The sequence below is a fragment of the Anarrhichthys ocellatus genome, unplaced genomic scaffold, assembly GCF_004355925.1.
Source record: "Anarrhichthys ocellatus isolate YVR2014 unplaced genomic scaffold, GSC_Weel_1.0 scaffold24, whole genome shotgun sequence".
Taxonomy (NCBI): domain Eukaryota; kingdom Metazoa; phylum Chordata; class Actinopteri; order Perciformes; family Anarhichadidae; genus Anarrhichthys; species Anarrhichthys ocellatus.
In genome coordinates this window covers 3,062,980-3,083,364 of record NW_022280054.1, presented here as the reverse complement: position 1 = coordinate 3,083,364, position 20,385 = coordinate 3,062,980, and the positions used below count along the sequence as shown (strand labels likewise).

At 41.4% G+C, this 20,385-nt stretch overlaps 3 protein-coding genes across 5 annotated transcripts in view; 1 reads left to right on the top strand and 2 right to left on the bottom strand.

Annotated features, from left to right (window-relative positions):
• Positions 1 to 8,478, bottom strand: part of cbl (Cbl proto-oncogene, E3 ubiquitin protein ligase) — a 34,462-nt gene extending 25,984 nt beyond the window's left edge. Inside the window, exons 1-2 of the mRNA XM_031860594.1 lie at positions 7,535 to 8,478; positions 2,646 to 2,893 (exon numbers count right to left, since the gene is read on the bottom strand). Of these exons, the coding sequence (XP_031716454.1) occupies positions 2,646 to 2,893; positions 7,535 to 7,681 (395 nt within the window). The 5' untranslated portion in view covers positions 7,682 to 8,478. The remainder of the gene's footprint in view (positions 1 to 2,645; positions 2,894 to 7,534) is intronic.
• Positions 8,479 to 8,782: 304 nt separating this feature from the next.
• Positions 8,783 to 11,822, top strand: drc12 (dynein regulatory complex subunit 12 homolog). Its single transcript, XM_031861208.1, is given in 7 exon segments — positions 8,783 to 8,843; positions 8,931 to 8,999; positions 10,038 to 10,127; positions 10,319 to 10,408; positions 10,411 to 10,446; positions 10,565 to 10,695; positions 11,694 to 11,822. Coding segments are annotated over 7 exon segments (597 nt in total). The 5' UTR covers positions 8,783 to 8,791.
• Positions 11,823 to 18,870: 7,048 nt separating this feature from the next.
• The window catches only part of grik4 (glutamate receptor, ionotropic, kainate 4), a 254,553-nt gene continuing 253,038 nt past the window's right edge, over positions 18,871 to 20,385 (bottom strand). For 2 of the 3 annotated variants that reach the window (XM_031860591.1, XM_031860592.1), the window contains one exon: positions 18,871 to 19,919. In XM_031860591.1, coding sequence (XP_031716451.1) covers positions 19,530 to 19,919 — 390 coding nt within the window. In that variant the 3' untranslated portion in view covers positions 18,871 to 19,529. The remainder of the gene's footprint in view (positions 19,920 to 20,385) is intronic. The other variant, XM_031860593.1, reaches the window with a different exon arrangement.

Here is a 20,385-nt window from a genome sequence, read left to right as displayed (position 1 = left end):
TTGGCGTCTGGTCTATTTTCTCGTGTGCCCGGGAGTAATCTAGCTAGAAAAAAACTTCTACAATAAACAATTTTAATTATATACTTTAAAAGGACATAAATGGTACTTAGGTACTTATTCCACATACAGTGGGTACGGAAAGTATTCAGACCCCTTCAAATTTTTCACTCTGTTTCATTGCAGCCATTTGCTAAAATCAAAAAAGTTCATTTTATTTCTCATTAATGTACACTCAGCACCCCATCTTCACAGAAAAAAACAGAAATGTAGAAATTTTTGCAAATTTATTAAAAAAGAAAAACTGAAATATCACATGGTCATAAGTATTCAGACCCTTTGCTGTGACACTGATATTTAACTCACATGCTGTCCATTTCTTCTGATCCTCGAGATGGTTCTACTCCCAGTCTGAGGTCCAGAGCACTCTGGAAGAGGTTTTCTTCCAGGATATCTCTGTACTTTGCCGCATTCATCTTTCCTTCAATTGCAACCAGTCGTCCTGTCCCTGCAGCTGAAAAACACCCCCATAGCATGATGCTGCCACCACCATGTTTCACTGTTGGGATTGTATTGGGCAGGTGATGAGCAGTGCCTGGTTTTCTCCACACATGCCGCTTAGAATTAACGCCAAAAAGTTCAATCTTGGTCTCATCAGACCAGAGCATCTTATTTCTCATAGTCTAGGAGTCCTTCATGTGTTTTTTGGCAAACTCTATGCGGGCTTTCATATGTCTTGCACTGAGGAGAGGCTTCCGTCGGGCCACTCTGCCATAAAGCCCCGACTGGTGGAGGGTTGCAGTGATAGTTGACTTTGTGGAACTTTCTCCCATCTCCCTACTGCATCTCTGGAGCTCAGCCACAGTGATCTTTGGGTTCTTCTTTACCTCTCTCACCAAGGCTCTTCTTCCACGATTGCTCAGTTTGGCTGGACGGCCAGGTCTAGGAAGAGTTCTGGTCGTCCCAAACTTCTTCCATTTAAGGATTATGGAGGCCACTGTGCTCTTAGGAACCTTGAGTGCTGCAGAAATTCTTTTGTAACGTTGGCCAGATCTGTGCCTTGCCACAATTCTGTCTCTGAGCTCCTTGGGCAGTTCCTTCGACCTCATGATTCTCATTTGCTCTGACATGCACTGTGAGCTGTAAGGTCTTCTATAGACAGGTGTGTGCCTTTCCTAATCAAGTCCAATCAGTTTAATTAAACACAGCTGGACTCCAATGAATGAGTAGAACCATCTCGAGGATCAGAAGAAATGGACAGCATGTGAGTTAAATATGAGTGTCACAGCAAAGGGTCTGAATACTTATGACCATGTGATATTTCAGTTTTTCTTTTTTAATAAATTTGCAAAAATTTCTACATTTCTGTTTTTTTCTGTGAAGATGGGGTGCTGAGTGTACATTAATGAGAAATAAAATGAACTTTTTTGATTTTAGCAAATGGCTGCAATGAAACTAAGAGTGAAAAATTTAAAAGGGGTCTGAATACTTTCCGTACCCACTGTATATGTCAATTGTGTCTAGAGAGCGAGCGCAACTCGCAGATACACACATGGACAAGAAATTGTCTTCTGGTGTAAACGGCCAGACTTCTGCTCGCGCAACAATTGCCATATCTTCGTGGCGCTTCCACGTCCAGTGTGAACCCAGCGCACAGCTTTCCTCTCCCTTTGCTTAGGTCTGTAGGAAGCCCCCGGCCCAGAGGCGGTTCTGGAGAAAACCCTTACTGGGATAATATCTGATATCGGCTCGCATAATGTCTGAAACATTCACAGAAAACCTAATGAGGGCCCTCTTACTAATGCATTACATATTGTACATAATGCCAGTTAAAGTTATGTCAGACAGCATTTGCCCAAAGCATGCAGTGAACCAAAAGGCATCTGCAGTGATACGAGCATAAGAACAGCTCCATCCAGCAGCTAGTCTGCATCTCGCAGAGCCTACTCATTAACACAACTACTTTGTGCTTATAAGAAGCTTCATTTTGTCTTCTGTGCTATGTTTTGTCTTCACCATAACGCCATTTCTCATTACGTTTTAAACAAGGGAAACAAGAGGCATATCTCATTGATTACGCGTACCTTTCTAGTACACTTGTGTGTCTGCTTTCAGAGGGACAGAGACAGATAACTAAACGTAAAGTGGGAGAAAGAGATAGACGTCGACGCTGTGCGATTTCATAAAAGGAGCATTACAGTAAGACAGCTACATGAAGAGAAAATGTTCCAAGGAGATGGTTGAGATAGCGAGGCACAAAAACAAAGTGACAGGCAGGCAGGCAGCTGTAGATTAAGCGCCATCGTGACCGCAGATGCTTACATGATCAAACCACAACACCTCTCTCCTCGTTTTGATACGTCGTGAGCTACAACCACCCTGCAAGCTGGGGATGGGTGCAATTGTTCACTTTGTGCCTGTGCGGTAGTTAATATTCAAACTGAATGACTGAATGAATTTGAGGTGTGAAGTCATCGTGAAACAGCAGCTATTGCGAAGACTTCACACCTCAAAGTCACCCGTTTCAGATGGCTTCATCAGCTAACCAGTTTGAGGAGAGAGAACATATCGAGCTACTTTCACACCGTTCACCTCTAGAATCATATCCACTTCATTAACATTCATATAGCTATATCTACTTTATTCACCTGGGTTGCGAGTTCTCCTCGTACATGCGTTCCTTGCCCTCCTTAAACAAGCTGATGGTCTGCTTGGTCTTCTTGGTGAGGTTCTCCATGAAGACACGGAAGTACTCGTTGTCCCCCAGTATCTCCATTTTGCCCTCGTAGCGAGACAAAATGGTGCGCAGGTGCTGGTAGGTGTCTGGCAGCAGGTCCAGGATGTAAGGGGGGCTGTTCTTCAAAGCCAATTTGGGGTTTTGACACAGGCGCACCACCTGCAGAAAGGGAGGATATGAGGGGGGAAGACGAGATAACGTTAGAGACAAGAAGCGGGTGCAGGAAGTAAGGTAGATGAGAGAAAAGTAAGAGAGAAGGAGAGTGACAGGGAAAGAAAATCTGCATTTTCATCCTCAGTAAGACATTATTGATATCATATAGACCGTCTTTTGTGTATTAGTGCACTTATCTGTAGTGCAGAATATTATCCGTGAGCCCAGATAGAATATATGCCAAATGAAAAATGCCAACAAAGTCAAATACTGCGAGAAAGGCCCTTCAAAGCCCTGTCAGAGTCAAGCTTGGCACATTACATGATGGAATAAATCATGGATTTAATTCCTTATGGCATCATGAGTTATTTCACCACTGTCACACTACTTCCTCTTGTATCTACACAAAAAAAGGTTACAGTGGAAAAGGACGAAAGCATATCTGCATTCATCCATGGACTGCATTCTGTTTGTCCCATTTCATTGCTAAGTTAATTATCTCAATTCCTCATTCGTGAAGCTAAGGGACGTCCTTTTGTAGGCATGCACAGCAAGGTTTACGCCTAATTATGTGACCTCCATGTCAATCATCATAAGTCACGACAGTCCGATTCTCCATTTCTTCAGACTGTTTAGAGAAGTTATTGATATTTACACTTCCTCATTTTACTCTGCACACCCTCTTCTGCCTCACAAATACAAATTCTCTTTACCCAACATTTCAGCATGATCACCTTAGAAATTTGAACAGCCGAAGCCTTGATGGATACTTACAACGTGGCTATAAGCATAATTTATAGTAAATACTAAAAAAAAAAAAAAAGCCTGTTTTTAGGGACACAAAGCTCCACTAACATCAATCATTGACCCAACAGAGGGTGGATTCTGTAACGGCTGAGCAGAGAGATAACCTTCTACTAGACCGGTTTATAAAACATGGAAATTCAGACCGTCCCTCTTGATAGCGAGTCTACGTGCTTGTTCACCAGACTGCATGAACACATGTCACATCCTCAGTAATGTTCAACCTTTCCTCACTTATCTCACTGTACTGCTGCACTGTGTCTGAGTCACTTCGTTGAACCATTACAAGAGACACTGGCGGACAGCCTAGACTCACTCCCTCACTCTGACATTAGGCTCTGTGTCGGTGCGATCCTATTTGCCACCGCATTGAAGTCCGACTTACTAGCTTGACCACAGAAGCACTTCCATTGAAAAACCCCGGGTCTCGACACAGACGTAGGCTGTCGGCTTCGTTGGTGGCCGAACAATTGCGTGTCAACAACAGGATGTGGCTCATTCTTGTGTAGACCAGGCCAGATTGTTGTCTACCAATAATGTGGATGTGTTAGAAAGAGAGAAGACAGACATATAGCAGGAATTTCCTTGCTTCTTCTTTTTGGAAGCCATCAGGTTGTCATTATGGGAAAACCAGACTTCCAAAACACTTAGTATGACATCTTACTATCAATCAGACGTAGGCCTGGAACCACATCGATTTTTCCGTTATCATCATTAATCAACAGTAAACCAACTTACTTTCTAAAGCATGAATAAACCTATTTATTGTAAACATATTGACAATCAATTCATGCCTTTCTTTCCCAAAACCTGTGTAATCCTTTGGCATTACATGGTAGTAGATTGCCTGCATTTACATATTTATTTGATACAGTTCATCAGTTCCTCTAAATTTGGTCTTAACCAACCATGGATTAAGATCTAATTATTGGTCATTATTATCATTCCCACACCTTAGCTGCCCAACTTAAAGGGGACATCTCTTGAGTCCTCAGCCCAAATGACCCATGTTTGCAATACTCAAACTGAGAGAGTAACATATCAGGAATATTTGATTCCAGTTCATAAGTGGACAAGTCAGTTCATCATCACCACTGTATCAAATGTCTCTCAAAAAGAATGAGGTCACACTTGGCCTGTAGGATATTTAAGGCAGTACTGATTTCAGTGTGCTAAATGTTTTTAATGTGTGGGCCTGAACATCAACGGTCACCTTCCTATTGACGAGTGTGAATGGATCATAGGTGACATATTTCAGTGCAATGTAATCATGGCATTATCAAATCGCTTTCAACTCTTCCAGATAAAAATAAAAAATTCAATAGAAGTCAAGGAATACCAGGGTGACTAAGGCATTGCTGGGTTAGATACTACAAGATCTAACGGATGTTTTAAGCACTAGGAAATGCAACTACCACACGACTTTCATTAAGATTAGTCATGTGGATTATTCATATATTACATTTTGCATTAGACTGGCCATATAAGACTAGCAAAGGCCTGATGATTTCATCCATTTAAAACAATATAAATTATCAAACTGAGACACAACTGAAGGAGAAAGAAAAGCTTAAAGATGCCTTTGAACAACTTCAACTGAACATATTGTACATTATAAGGATAATGCCTGTACATGTTTGTATCCTCTGTATTTTGGATAAATTCCTTGTGGTTGATATCTGGGTGATTTGACCCAGGGCAACTGAATTGAAAGCTATTTTCGGCCTCATTGCACCGTCATTCCTTTAACCCTTCTCTAGGCCTCCAAACGAAGGAGGTCTACACAGGTTATGTCTGGGACCAGATAAGAGTGTAGCCAAGGTGACACCACTAACATCATCATCAATCTACCATGCAAAGACTTGAGCCCGTAACTCAGCCAAACACACATGAGCGAGCGCTCTTGTGCGTCAGTGTCGTTCAAGGCTATTGTCCTGCGGTAAAATGTTGACTGCCTCTAAGCTAAACTGCATTTGTCTCATCGGTTTCTCTCTTCTCTGTATACGACTTGTCAGATTGCTGTCTCAGTCCATCCTGGCTGGATCTGCACCTAAATATGTTGTTCAAGTTACATAAAGATTAACCATCTTCAATGAATGTGGGCCGTGGATGATTTTTTTTGTTAGACTTTAGCTGTTAACAGGCAATTCTGTGTTTCCTTTATAGGAAAATGTTGCTAATGTAAATATGACTCTCTCAATATTAGGCCAATTTTTAAAAGTGGTCTTGATTAGTCACTTAGACACAAAAACCTGGGAAAATAGGGTGCAGGTTGAAAATATCGAAGGTCCCCTTTAAACTTTTAATGCTGTAAACTTTATTATTTAAGATTTTTTCATTTCAAGCTCAAACTTGATGCAGGTAGCTAAACTAACAACACACCTTTTGATAAGGGCATCACAAACGTAAACACAAGGGTTCAATAATTCAGGTTTGTTATGCTGAACACTTTAAGAATAGAGTTCATGTGTGTGGGCAACTCTGAAGAGAAAAATGTAACTGTCCTGGGCGGGAGGGGTTATCAAAGAGCAAGTGCATTGTTATTCTGCAGAGTTGGGCTACAGTATATTCTGGGCTGTGGTTCTGAACAATATTTCTGCTGCTATTTTAAACAATCGTGTGGAGTAAAAATACTTCCGCTCTTAAAGGTAAGCTGCTCTTTTTTTCACCTTGCTGGTACTGCTCTCAACTATTTTACTGGATCAGATGTCATATGTATGGTAAGTTATTCCCATACTGTAAACTGCATTAAGCTAACCTGACTGTGCAGGTGGTTTAAGTGTAAGGTCAGCTGTCCAGTCAACATGTCTGGATTGCAAACAGACACTAAAATAACTCTCTATGAGAGTGTTGAATGTTCACTGAGAACAAAAATAAGACAGACTGGAGTTGCAGCATTTACTTCTGTTTTCTTATTTGTGTTAGCTACACTACATCCTAAAACTGTGGGGACCAGCCCGGCAGGACAATCTACCACAGTGGAGAAAAATAAACTGGAATGTGGTTTCTTAATAATAGCTTTGTAAAATGACTTGGTCTCTTAACATCAGAGCTCTAACCTAAGGCCTCAAAGAGGAAGCAGAGACACAAAAGAGTGTCTTGTCTTCCTAGTCACTCTAATTTGGTGTGAATCTCACAGGAAACTGGGGGTCAAACTGCTACAGGCTTTTTTTTCGAGAAATGAAGGTGTGAAATGAGTCTTCCCTGTGAAAGAGAATAATTGGCCTAGTTAAACAGACACGTTTATTTTCTTTCCTTTTTTCTGAATGCTTTGTGAGTTTCCAAGGGCTGACAGACAGTTAACTGCAGACATTTCAGCAACAACGTACAAGAGAACTGTTGCTGTGCTAAGCAGCCCCTGTGATATCAGAGCACGGACATAAATTCGTTATATTTAATTCCTATACGGCATGCCTTCCTTCTGTTTTAATGCTTACGATACACATATTTAACCCTGGTCAAACGTGCTAGTTGCACCATGGTACAACAACTAGTTAACGTCACCAGAGAGTGGCACAGCACAAACAAACAGATGTGGTAAAGAAACCCTTGCTCTTCATGGGCTAGCTTTAATGTAAGGCTGCTTTAAAGTATATGTATTTTACTGAGCCTGGCACATACGGTACAAAACAATACAGTTTAGGTTGGCTAATTAGCTAACATTAGCTAACCATGTCTTCTCCCAGCTGACTAGCTTCTTTAACGTTAGCAGCGCCAGACCTGCAGCAGGCGAACATTAGCTAGCTTACCACTGGTTAGCTGCGGTGAGCTACCATCCACAGGCACCAGACGGGCTAGCACAACGTTAACTGCTAATTAACGGTGATTCATAAACTTACGAACCTTGTCCATTAGTTTCCAGCATTTCTCCACCGTCTTTTTGTCCACGGCCCCGGGCTGATGGTGGGAGTGGAGGTGGTTATGGTGTGGCTGGAAGGCATCCTTCATCATTCCGATGAGTCCCCCACCTTTCTTCAGGTTCCCTGCCATGTTCGGTCTCGGCTAGGGTCGGCCAGAGCGACAGACAGGCGCGGCAGCGCAGGGGTCAGGGGGACCGAACCGGCGCCTGGAGTTGAGCTGGACCGGGGAGATGGTGATCCGGGCACCCCCCGACGACGACTGCGCCCGAGTGGTGAATCCGAGCCGGGGTCCGACGGGGGGGGGGGGGGGGGGGGTGTAGGGAGGGAGGGATGATTATCGGATAAAGGCTCCCATCAGTGAACCTAGCATCGGTTTAAAGATAAACGTCCCGATTGAGGCTAAAGCAAGCACCTCAGTGACCGCTTTGTGCTGCAGCTAGCTGCTCCGTCTCTCTCTGCAGGGACCCACGCAGGCTAATTAGCCGAGCACCAGAACAGTCTCCGCTCTGCTCGCCCTCAGCTTGAGGACAATGGCACCGTTTCTTTGCCCAGGAGCCTTGTGGACTGGAGTGTGTCCTCTCCTCTTGTCAACCCCCGATCTCGTTCCCCTTTTTTTTGTCAGCAGCAGCAGCAGCTCTTCTCGCCTGTGCCGTGTCTTGACGGGAAGTTCAGCGGCTGTGTGACAGAGTCAGCCCTCCTGTGCGGGCTGACGATAGAGGAGCACTCACCGATGACTGGAGAGGAAGTTGCGCTTTAAACTGCGATAGCCTCACGGACACACGCACACCAGACCTGGGGTTGAATAAATAATTGTGGGAATTAAATATTTCCCAGTGCTTGTTCTGTTTCCTCCAGTGACGTGTTTGTGCGGCCCTTTCCTTTCCTGTACGTCCCCTTCCGTTCGTTTCGCACCCCCCCACTCCACTCTCAAAACTCAAACTCCACGCCTTCCCTGTGCGCGTCCACGAGCCATGAATGTAGTCGGGTGCGCGCCTCTGCCTGTACAGCATTCATAAAACGTTAAAGGGATACTGAATGGAGCACTGAACTCAAAAGGCAACAGTGCCTTAGTCAAGTTGTGATTGGCTGTTATTAAAGTCAATCAACTATCAATCAAGCTGGACAGTTAGTGCCATGGCAACTCGCCCAGCAACCAGTGCCCAGCAACAAAGACCCATCCCTGTATGTAGTTGGTCAGTGTTCACAAAGGTCTGAGCACACAGCCTCACAGCAAGCAAACATGCCTCCAAAGAACAAAACTAAAAAGACCACAATGAAAAACCCAGAAAAAAGTGACTTTGCTGATGAAATTGTTGACATTTTTGGCTTCTTTGATGCAAAATGCTTTTTTGTAAACAACTTTTACTGTCTTGTTGAAGGTGAAAATGACTTTGAAGCAAAGTATAGGCGCAGTGTTGTGGACGTAGCCGTCCTACAAGATCACATTGGTGAGCAGCAATTTTAAGTTGAGTTGCTTTATGTTATGTAGCTTTTGTTTAGGTCAAACGACCCACATATCTTTGTTATTCATATTACATCCAGAGGCAAACTGATAACTGGTGACTTATCTTGTGTAAAAACAACAAAGATAAACATTTTAAGAGATCAAGTCCATACTTTATATGTCGTGTTGATTATTTTTTGAATTCATGAAATTATCATTTAATCTTTATGATGTCAGAAAATAGTGAAAAATGCCCTTCATAATTTCTCAGAGCCCAGTCCAAAACTCAAAGATATTAAATTTCCAATTATACGTATACAACAGATAAAATCCTCACATTTGATAAGGTGGAACCAGCAAAAATGTTGTTATATTTTGATTCATAAATCCATTACACAATTACTGAGTTATCAAAAATAATAGTTTTATGATTAATTCTCCATTTATTTGTACTTTCTGTCAGTATGTGCTGTAAAACCAACTGCTATCAACTTTACCAAAATACAACTCGTGCCCATTGGCACTATTTCTACATAATGAGAAGCGAGTACATTTTTTAAACTAAATTCATCTGATGGTAAAATAATTACTTACCTTTCAGATAAAGTTTTTACACCGTAGCTAGCGGTGGTGGTAAGTGCAGTAACTAAATGCATTTACTCAAGTACTGTGCTTAAGTATGAGTACTCGTACTTTACTTGAATATTTCTGCTTTTTTGCACCTTTCTACTCTACACTTCAGAAGTAAATATACTTTTTTTATACAAAACATATTGTATGATCAGTTAAAAAATAAATCCATTGTAATAGATCACACTATCATCAAATAGTTAAAAATAACCCAACTACAACAGTAACGCTACATGTTGAAGCATGATGGGATACTTGAGCGTGTTTCACTAATAAGGCTTAAGTCCACGATAAGAAAATACTGACAACATTGAGTATTTGGAGTGTTTTTAAGAAGTAGAAGTAGACAAAAAAAAAAATCTACAACTGGTGTGTACATTCATGCATGCATGTGTTTGTGTGATTACCACAGCCTTACAGTGTGAGTCTGTAAAAAAGGTCCAGTCTGATAGAATTGACCTGAGGAGACACATGAGACACACGGAGCAGAAGCTCTGGTAAGGTACAAACGGGGCACGAATCAACAATTAGCCTTTCTTTTAATAACCTGAGAAGCGTAGATCCCTTTGGGAGAGAGGACAAGGGGCGTGTTTGCCAAGGTTAGGGTAATTCTTGAGGAACAAAAGCCTAATTAGCTGGGTGCCTAAGCTGATTGCTGCATTAGCCTAAAACAGTGAAACAGCAATGCAGCAGCGAAGTCTGACATCTTTGACGCAACTATCGTTCTAGACCTCAGTCGCCAGTACAATACCATGCAGACAGAGCTGACCAACAAGGTAAAGAGGATGAGAAAGAGGTCAGCCACCTGACAGAAGAACCTGGTATGAAAACATCTCATTTTAATGTCTATATCTAAATGAATAAAGACATAGGAGTTCCGCTTAGTTCCCAAATGAAAAGTGATGGAAATGGCATGCCTGTATGCATTTGTCTGCATAGTGCTGTGTCAGGAGGAACTGAGTAAAGAGAAAAGAGAGCGTGAGCAGGTGGAACGGGAGAAGGACGCCACCATAGCTAAGCTCCAACACAAGCTGGGCAACATGGAAACAGACTATGAGAAGATCCTGCATGTGAGTTGCAACACAAGCTAATGCAAACTTATTCAAAGAAGGCGCTGAAGAGGCAACCACTAACAGGACTCTGTAGGGTTGCCAGACATCTGTGAACTGTAAACCTGCATGTACCGGTCATTATGCACCTCTTGCACCCTGTGGAGCTGTCTCTTTTAAAGGACAGCATTGTCCCTATTAACTCTTTTCTAAAGTGACTCATTGTAGTTTGGTATTATTTTGTGCCTGCTCCATTGCACAGCCCTCTGCCGGAAACAGCTTTTTAAAAGCCTCCAGCAGTCCAGCATTCACCCTTCTGTCGAAACTATTTGGACGCCTAAGCAAAGGTGAACATGAAACGTTGCTCCAATAATTTGTTAGGACTTTCTGGTATCACAGAGCCACAGAACATCAATCTGAAGGTTAACCTGGATGCACACCACTGTATTGTTTACAATGAGAGGTGAAGTTATCATGCCAACACGACTGAGAAACCAGAACAATAAGAAATGATGATCCAAAATGAAGCAGAGGAAGGTCTTTTGTGGTTGGTTTAAGGGTCATATTTCTCTCTGTTGCAGAGCTGTTTCAAGCACTGCGCACAAATGCTTGAGTTTACAATATAACCTATAGGTATAGTATATTACTTTACACAGGGACAATAAGATGCCATTAAGACCTAATGGATAAGGAATGGGCCCAGAAATGACGTTTTGTAGGTACAGCTTAGGCGGTAGATGCCAATTTTCACCACGCAGATCTTCAAAGATAAGTGGTCAAGCCTGGAGCCCTGAGCTCAGGCTGTGATTATAGAACTATGATTTTAATATGCAATTATCATTATTTCTCTCCTCCCTCTATGACACAGAATTTAATCATGCCTTATCTACATCAGCTCCACTCCTACAACTCATCTGAGTTAAAGGTGGTTAAGAGGGGAGGAATATCAGGTTAGACAACTGGATGATTTAAAGTGAAAATTTTAGCTGGCGTCTCATTTTCACTAATGTTTTCTGCAGGAGAATCTAGACGGTCTGACTTCCCAGCTGTCTGTGGCTCGACGGGGATGGGAGGACAAGAGCACAACCCTTCATCAAAATTACAAGGAACTGCTCTCTGAATTTGGCCTGAATGTACGGCACATCTAAAAGACAAATAAAAAGCAGCTGCTCTTCTCAGTGAGACACTTTTGTTTAATGTTGGATCTACAACTGGGTTCGATTTGATCAGAGTGTTGCATCTGTTTGGTTCAATTGAAAGTGACGTCTGCGACTGCATCCTTTTGTAACTCGCAATTTAGTATGCCTAGCACACGGATGGATGTTCTTATAATATTTTACCATCAGAGTATCAAATCGACTGAGCTATCTATGCATGCGTTCACTAGCTCACCATGTGGTGTCTGCAATGTTGTGTAAACCCCACTAGATGTAGCAAATGTCTGTTTGCAGTCGGGGAGATGGTGGCCAGATGTCGTAGATACTCAGATGTTTTATAGAGTATTTTATATGAGTAAATACATGGTGTACAATGTTGCTTTTGAGACTAGATATTTCTTAAATCATAGAATACTAATAAAGTATGTGACGACTACACTACGGGTGTGAAATGAATGATACTGGGTGAGAGAACACTGCACAACAATAGAGACCAACATGATCTTACAACAGGTAACAAAAAAGGCAATGTTGATGCAATTTTCTCAGGCTGTGTTTTATGCTGAATCAGTGGACCAGAGGTCAAATATTGTAACAGGCAGGAGAAGTAAGGTGAATCTGGCCACATAAACCACAGAGATGTAAGAGACTACAATACCACCTCTGCTAAACTCGAGTACTTCCAGACGGCAGTGTTTTCATTCAAGCCAACAAAAAATAAATCATGAGAAAATATATGAGGTAGACTAACGGAGAAAGGGAAAATAACAGTTAATGATGCAAGAAATATGACATAGCTGCCCAGCATCGATAAATCCTGAGTTGTCGGATGGGGAGCCAGATAAACAGATTTGACTTCCAAGGCTGTCATTTGTGCGTCTTTTTGATTGCCTGGAGCAGTTTTTTTAGCCTCATCTGTGAGGTAATGAATCATTTTCTCCGGATGAAGATAATTCTGTGCTCTAACGACCAATTAACTCAGAAACTCAAGAGGCCTTCATCTGAAAGCCAATGTTTTCTCATTCAAACCACAAGGAGTTGTTGCTCTCAGAGGGTTTGTTTCTGTTTATTTAGGGTTTAATGGGGTTGACTGCAGTTGTCCCAGTGCTCAAAATGAGTTAAGCATAGTGCACCTGCTACTGGGGTAACACAATTATTATTAGCAGTGTGTCTTAATATTCCCCTCATGGAAAAGTTGCTGTATACAAATACCCTATGGTAGTTCTCAGTACTCAGTAAGTACTGAAGTAAAAGTATCAATACAGCAATGTAAAAAATACTCCATTATAAATAAAAGTGTTGCTTTCAAATTGTACTAATTAAGTACAGCAATAGTATCAGCCAAATGTATTTCGAGTGTCAAAAGTAAAAAATGGCCCCGGTGATCATGTATTACTGTATTATTAGGTTGTTAATACGGATGCACATTGCACATGCAGCATGTCATAGCTGGTTGAGGTAGTGAGATAGTTTTAACAACTTTATATACAATTGGACTGGTGTTTTAAACCAGTGGTTTAGGAGTCGGCACCTTTCCAAAGGGTCACACCCTTTAATCTAAGGGATTATAAAATGATTACCTGGGTTGGAAAGAAGATGAAAAAAAAGTCCTGCTGATCACATTTTTAATCATTTTTTTCTTCCTTCTTTGCTTAAAAAATATATTGGATCATTTTATCTCTTTTGGCCTTAAATAGTTATTCAAATGAATCTCTCTGAGATGCTTAAAGGGGAAATGTCTCTTAGGTGGAATTAACAACATCTCATAGACATCTTAAATGTTGGGGGCCCAAACTAGATACTGCTCTTTTGTTGGAGGTCTCAAGCCAAAACAACTAAGCTCTAACAATTCATTTTCTTAGCTTATAATATGTGTTTATGTTCAATAAGAATCTGAAAAGTAACTAGAAACTGTTGCTGTTAAAAAAGTGTAGTAGAGTACAAATAATAATAAAAATGTACCTCTATAATGCAGTGAAGTAAAAGTATAAAGTAATGAATACACTTATGTACTTTCCATTCATGTAATATACCTAGTAAGTAAATACCTTAGGAGTACATGCCCTTTTTCTACAGATTTACCAACTAATCATTAAACATGGGCACCATCAAAACGTGTCCTTGGTGATTAATGAACTTCTTCTAGTTTGAATCCTGTTAATGTTTGTCTGCTCTCATCGATGCATTTGAGACAAATGGTGCTTTATAAGAAAGTGAAGTTATGGGAAGTGAATGGTGTCATTGGACCCTTCAATCTTTGGAACTTTAATCCAAGGTCAACTAAATATTTTTGTACAAACATTCAACAAAACTGAGTTTTGTGACGAATTCATGTGGCTCTCTGCATAATCCCAGGCGGTCTGAGGTACCCAAGTAATTGATTTTCACAATAAAAGCTGTCGGCTTTCATTTTTCTGATGAATACCTGAAAATCAGTGCTGGCTGCCGCATTTCCACTGGAATTTGACTTGGCTGTCTACTGCGTCTATTCAGCTTTTGGGTAAATACAAGGAGACGGTCTCCAGCTGATGAAACAAGATGCCCACACTGTGATTTCCCATGAAGGCAAGTGCATGAGAGGGGTCACATACAAATACACCCACACACATAAGCCTTCTAACCCACCTATTCACACACACACACACACACACACACACACACACACACACACACACACGAAAGTAGGTAATGAATGCGTCCCCATCTGTGGGCTATCGATCAAGGCAGGAATGAATAGTGAGGGAACAAAACACAAAATAAATGAAGCTCCATTTTATTTCTCTGAAAGACAAACAATGCCAAGATGTTTTTGTCAATATGTTCATAACCAAATGTCAGAGAACAAAAGGCTGTATAACAGCCTGGACAGCATCTCACCTTGGAGATAATTCTTGAATACCTTTTCTTTCAGAACACAACAGCTGAAGCCTTTTTCAATTAATTGCCAGAAAATCAATGAGAAAGCTCTCACTTAAAACCGTCTCACTGTGAAGTAGCTCGTTTCCACTGATAATCTGTTATGTCTTCGAATTGGTATCCTTAGATCCAGTGCTCAATAGTGGCTGTTATGGGGCCTATGTTTACATATATGTTCCTAACCGTGGGAATCTGGGAGGGGAAAGAAACAGTTCGACATAAAGATGCAGTAGAAATGTGATGAATAGATTTAACAATTGCTATTAGAAAGCAAAATTGTATCTCCATAGACCCAGAGCTATAGACCAAAATATTCTGTGAGGGTTAAAATGTATGAATTTTATGAGCAAAATGGCAACAACATTTGTTTACAAGCAACAGGCTGATGGGAAAGTCACTCTTCAAATACATGGGCCGTGAGCTGCTAGCCTGGCAAAATGCATCAGACTCAATACACTATAATTCCTAAATCCTTGCAGAATTACAATCAACTACAAGGCAATTGTATTGCTATGTGCTACAACTGGTTAAGCTTGAGGAGTGAAGTTGATTTTCACACACACCTCTGCAGGCACTCGATGCTCATCATGAGCGCCATAAATCCAACAGCAGCTAGGCAGTGGTGGGTAGAGATTCACTGAATTTATGGACCTTGAGCGCCAGAGGCAGAAGGAGAAGCATGAGCACGATGAAATCAACTTGACACAGCCAGTGACGTACAGGTGGCGGTGAGTGTTTATGTGCTTGTGTCACTCTTGTAAGATGTGTGTGTGTGTGCTTTGGATATGCACTGTGACATGTAGGTTGGTGACGCACTGAAAAAAAGCTTGTCATCTCTAATGCTGCAGTAGAAAGATTGTGAGACAGGCACTCGGAGGGGAGAGAGAGAGAGAGGCAGCCTGAATTGAACTGTAAATCAGATGCATGGTCGTTGTGTGTGTTCACTCACTATGCTGAGGAGACATAAATGACCACTGAAAAAAACGCTAATAGATGGACTACAGGTGAGTGGATGCTTATAGCACATGAGTGAGTTGTTATACTCATTAGCCTGTGTTAGCCTTCCTGCCCACACACATTATCAGCTGTTCAACGAATTCACAAGTGTGCAGACGTTAATTTGGTTATGGGAGATAAATGAGAGGTAGATGCACGAGCTCCTTCTGGTTCACTCAGCAATCGTCGTGTTTCCTCAGCTAGAAACCCATACATCCTCATACTGCTTCCCTGCATGCGCATCATTTTCATAACAAACCAAATGCACTGTCTGAATATTTCTCCTGGTTGAATAATAAAGCTAGAAAAACAAAAGTGCACTCAGACGCTATTTAGCATGTCATGTCTAAACAGCTCAGAAGGTCAATACATCAGAGTAAAGAAGAGACAAAACCAGAGCCCCACAGGATAGAGCTTGTTTTTTGGAAATGTATTTATAATGGAATAAAAATGTCAACATAAGAAAATAAAGTATATAAAATATAGCAGCCAAACCCTGCCATCTCTCTCAGTGGTCTCCCAGCAAAGGTCACTCGCTGTTTCAGTGGGATTTATTTTAATTCTTACTCTACTGCTCTCTATGCCTTCAAGGTAATTGGCAATCTCATTCCAACTATGCTTGATTTAGCACCCGTGTAAATGTTTTTAGTGTTTAAGAAGTTAGCATCGGGTGCAGCGAGAGCCTTCTCACTCTTATGAGTTTCTTATCCACATTCAGCAAATGGATAGAAACTTCTTTTACAAAACTGGTAATGACATGTGGGTCTTTTTTTTTTCTTTGCTATTTGCCTTTAACAATTTATTATACAAAGAAAGATAGAAAGTTAACACTGACTGTATGTGAATATTTTTTTTCACCATTTTGCTCACAATCTGTGTGTGTGTCCATATGTATACGCGTCTAAATGTCATGTGTCCATATAAACATAATGCACAGTAGGTCTGTACCTCTCTGTTCTATTAACATAATCAACTTGTTACTCCTGTAATTACAAAAAACAACACTTTGGACTATTACTTGGGTACCCTGTTAATCATACTGTATTTACACACCATCTGCAGTTAATACATTAATAGTTCATTACTTGAGGATTAGGTGGATTGGCACTATTGGTGCTTAAGCAGATGATGACATAATGCCTTTGCGACTCATTTCTTTTCTGTGCCAAATCATGCAGACTCAATGCTGTTTCAAACACCGATGTGTTCTTGTGGGAGTTCAGACAAACTGCAGACCCCAATCGAAATGCCATCTGATGTCCCAAGACACTTTCCCGAAGCTAATTCAACTGACATTGAAAAAGTGGGGGAAAAAAAACTTAGATTGAAATTCAACTCATTTGTGAGACCAGTCACCCAATTGCTCAGAACCATCAACTCACTGAAAACTCTCTTTTCAGTGAGTTGGAGGGGCGTTACAATTGAGCTACAGTTCCCTGTCAAGTCTGTCAGCGGTTGATTCAATACAGTTTCACACGTTCACTAGCTTCTGAAAGAGCACAACAATCACGGCAATTAATGCAACAAAAGGTGCTTGAAAAATATTGTTTAGGCAGTTTAGGTGAACTCATATCATTTGAAATGGTAAAACAAAAGACTGATTCAACAAGAAAGGGGAGATCACTCACATATGTGTCTGAGAGCCATGATTATCATGATTCTACATAAACACATTGAACATCTCAAATGTATTGTACAAATTATGATTAATTACTTTGTAAAGAAGTGTATTTTATCTAAGAAAGGAAATTCTGCCCCAATATCCACGTAATTTCTCCATTAATTACCATTATCTACCATTTGAGAAATGGCAACTCTAGTGGGGCAAAATTGGGCAAAATTGGGCAAAATGTGAAGAGGATGCTGAATCGTCAGGCCGATTTTGTCAGTGTTAAATTATTTTTCTTTCAGGGGTTGTCTTTTCTTTTATGGACATTTTTTTGATTGTTAATAGTTTCTTCTTCCTTTCTTTTGTTTGTTTGAAATAACTTTGTCTGGTAAGATTCACACAGAGCTGCTGGACCATTCAGGAATTTGACAATATGTATGTTGGCTTCTTAATGTGTCACAGAGAGACTGGATTGGAGGTTTTACATTTGTGTGTAGGAGCTGTGATCTATTTTGATTTTGTGACACAACAATGAGGTGTGACCTATTGACAATAACGCAAAAAAGCAAAACAAAACATGGTGAATGGTCAATAGGTCGGCCACATTTTGAGGGACTGTTACTGACAAAACCTGGTGGGCAGATTTAAAATGATGAACACATCAGACATAAGCAAAAAGCAGTGAAGACAGGTGGATGACCATTGATTCCCACTGCGCAACAGTCAGGCTATCATATAGTTTCACCTTCAAATCAGTCGGTTCAGTGAGAAAATACTAGTCGTGTGTCGTCAGCCTATGCAGGAAGTAACCTAAGACTCACGTTGCTGGTTATGTTATGTTCCTTATCCGTTTGCATTAAAACCTGACTCTTAAAGACCTGATCAATGTATTTAATATTTGGTAGTTTGGTGGTAAGTATAAAAATGTCAGAGGGCATCTCGGCAGATCTGAAATGAAATACTCCTCGAAGCAGTGTGCTAAACATTACATTCAGTAAAAGTTTAACTGCCTTGACATTTGAAAAGAATTCGAATCAACTGCGGGTATAAAACACGTTGCTCTACCACGGTCTTCATGGTTTCAGTTGGTCTTGATATAAGATAACATCACATACACTGGCTTGTCTTTGTGAAACCTGGATCATTCTACAATATACCTCTAATCTTATACAGACTGCACAGGAGACTGTGTGTATATTTTAAGTGAGAGACCATTAAAAAGGACAGGTGATAAGACAACAAATGTGTCAGGGTGTCCAAAAATGTAAAGACAGATGGAGGAGAAAGTAATGTCACTACACGGAGGAAGAAGGAAAATAATGGATGTCTTCGTGTGTGTAGCCATCATGTTTTTAAGCAGGTATTCAAAACAGGATATCGTTACTCCAGCTAATCAGCAACCGCTTTAGCAATTAATCATACATGAGCACCTTCCAACACCTCTGGACATGCATCGCTGTCTTTCAGAGATACCAACAGTTAAAACATGTTTTAATAGAATATGACTACTATAAAAGAAGTCTGTGTGTCTGCAAGTCCCGGTTTATTTGTTCTCTAGGGTCAGTTGAGTTTGTTGACTTCTCAAGGCTGTGGTGCTGTCTTCAGCCACAAGATAATACTTCTGGTTTTTGGCACTTTCAAAATAAAATGATTTGAAGATGACCTCTCATTAGTCTGTTCATCTTTGCAGCTCTTCAGAGGCAATATACGTTCATACAGTAAATTGTCAGATAAAAAAAGGAACATATTTAAAGTTTTTTTCTAAGAACAATAGATTAACATTATTCTGGACTGATAATCCAACAGAGGACAGAAATAATTTAAAAAGGGGGAAAAAAACAGCACATGATAAATGACTGAAAATACTGCATAGTACAAATGCCACGTAGCTGTTTTCGTTCGTCCTGGTTGACTTAGTACGGAGGGCCAAAAGGGACAGACCAAAACGAGACAGACTCATCAGTTTCTCCTATGACCAAGGCAAAACACATTCACCCAAGGAGACAGCAAAACTGACTACAGGCGTTTGCCTCGAGGGCAAAACAAAGTTCACAGCACCGTCCTGCCCTGTGAGATCAAGCTCCGAATGGCTGAATCAAAATACCACGTGATCTTTGATCCCTGTAAAGTAGAGAGGTGGCTGTTGGGAAAGTCAGTCCTGTTGTAATCGCGGGGCGTTATTCAGGTTCACTGCTATTTGTGGTCTTGTCCCACTCTATGCTCTCCTCACTGTGTGTGGGAGAAGGGAGGGCCCCAGTGGCCCCTGCAGGACGCATCCTCAGTCCCTGGAAGCGCCGGCACTCGGGGCAAATGCGGATGTGGCTGCACCCCCTCGCAACCAGGGCAGCCTCCTGTGCCAGTCTGTGGGAGAGGGGTTCAGGCAGTCCGGTGCCTCCACACAGCTTGCCGTTGCTGAGGCTGACGGCAGCAGCTCGCGCACGACGCTCATCCAGGGGTAAGGGCCGCGGTCGCACTATCGAAGCCCCCCGCCTGCGCCTCACCTGCAGGCTGTCGCGACACAGGACGATCCCATGGAGCTCCCGCAGCATCTCCTCACACACTGACTGCTGCAAGCACACAAACAGGGAGAAAAAGATAGGGGAGAGGGGGGATCACAGACACACAACACATACATTTCATATATATATTATCATAATCAGTGTACAGTGACAGAGAGATGGCTGGTGTAGCTTTAACAACCATCGCTAAAAATAACAACACATACTGTATAGTATGGAACACTTTTCAGAAATACAGACGTGTTGCACACACATTTTATCTCCTGGTCTGATGAGCAAGTGCTCTACCACTGGGTATACCATCTACACTATGTAAACTCAAATGACAGACATGAATCTGCAGCTCAGAGAGGCTAATTAACAATCCACACATGCTGGACATTAACACAGCATCTATACAGATACACACAGGGAGACACACACACACACGCGCACCTACACACATACACACACACACACGTGCACCTACACACACACACACACACACACACACACACACACACACACACACACA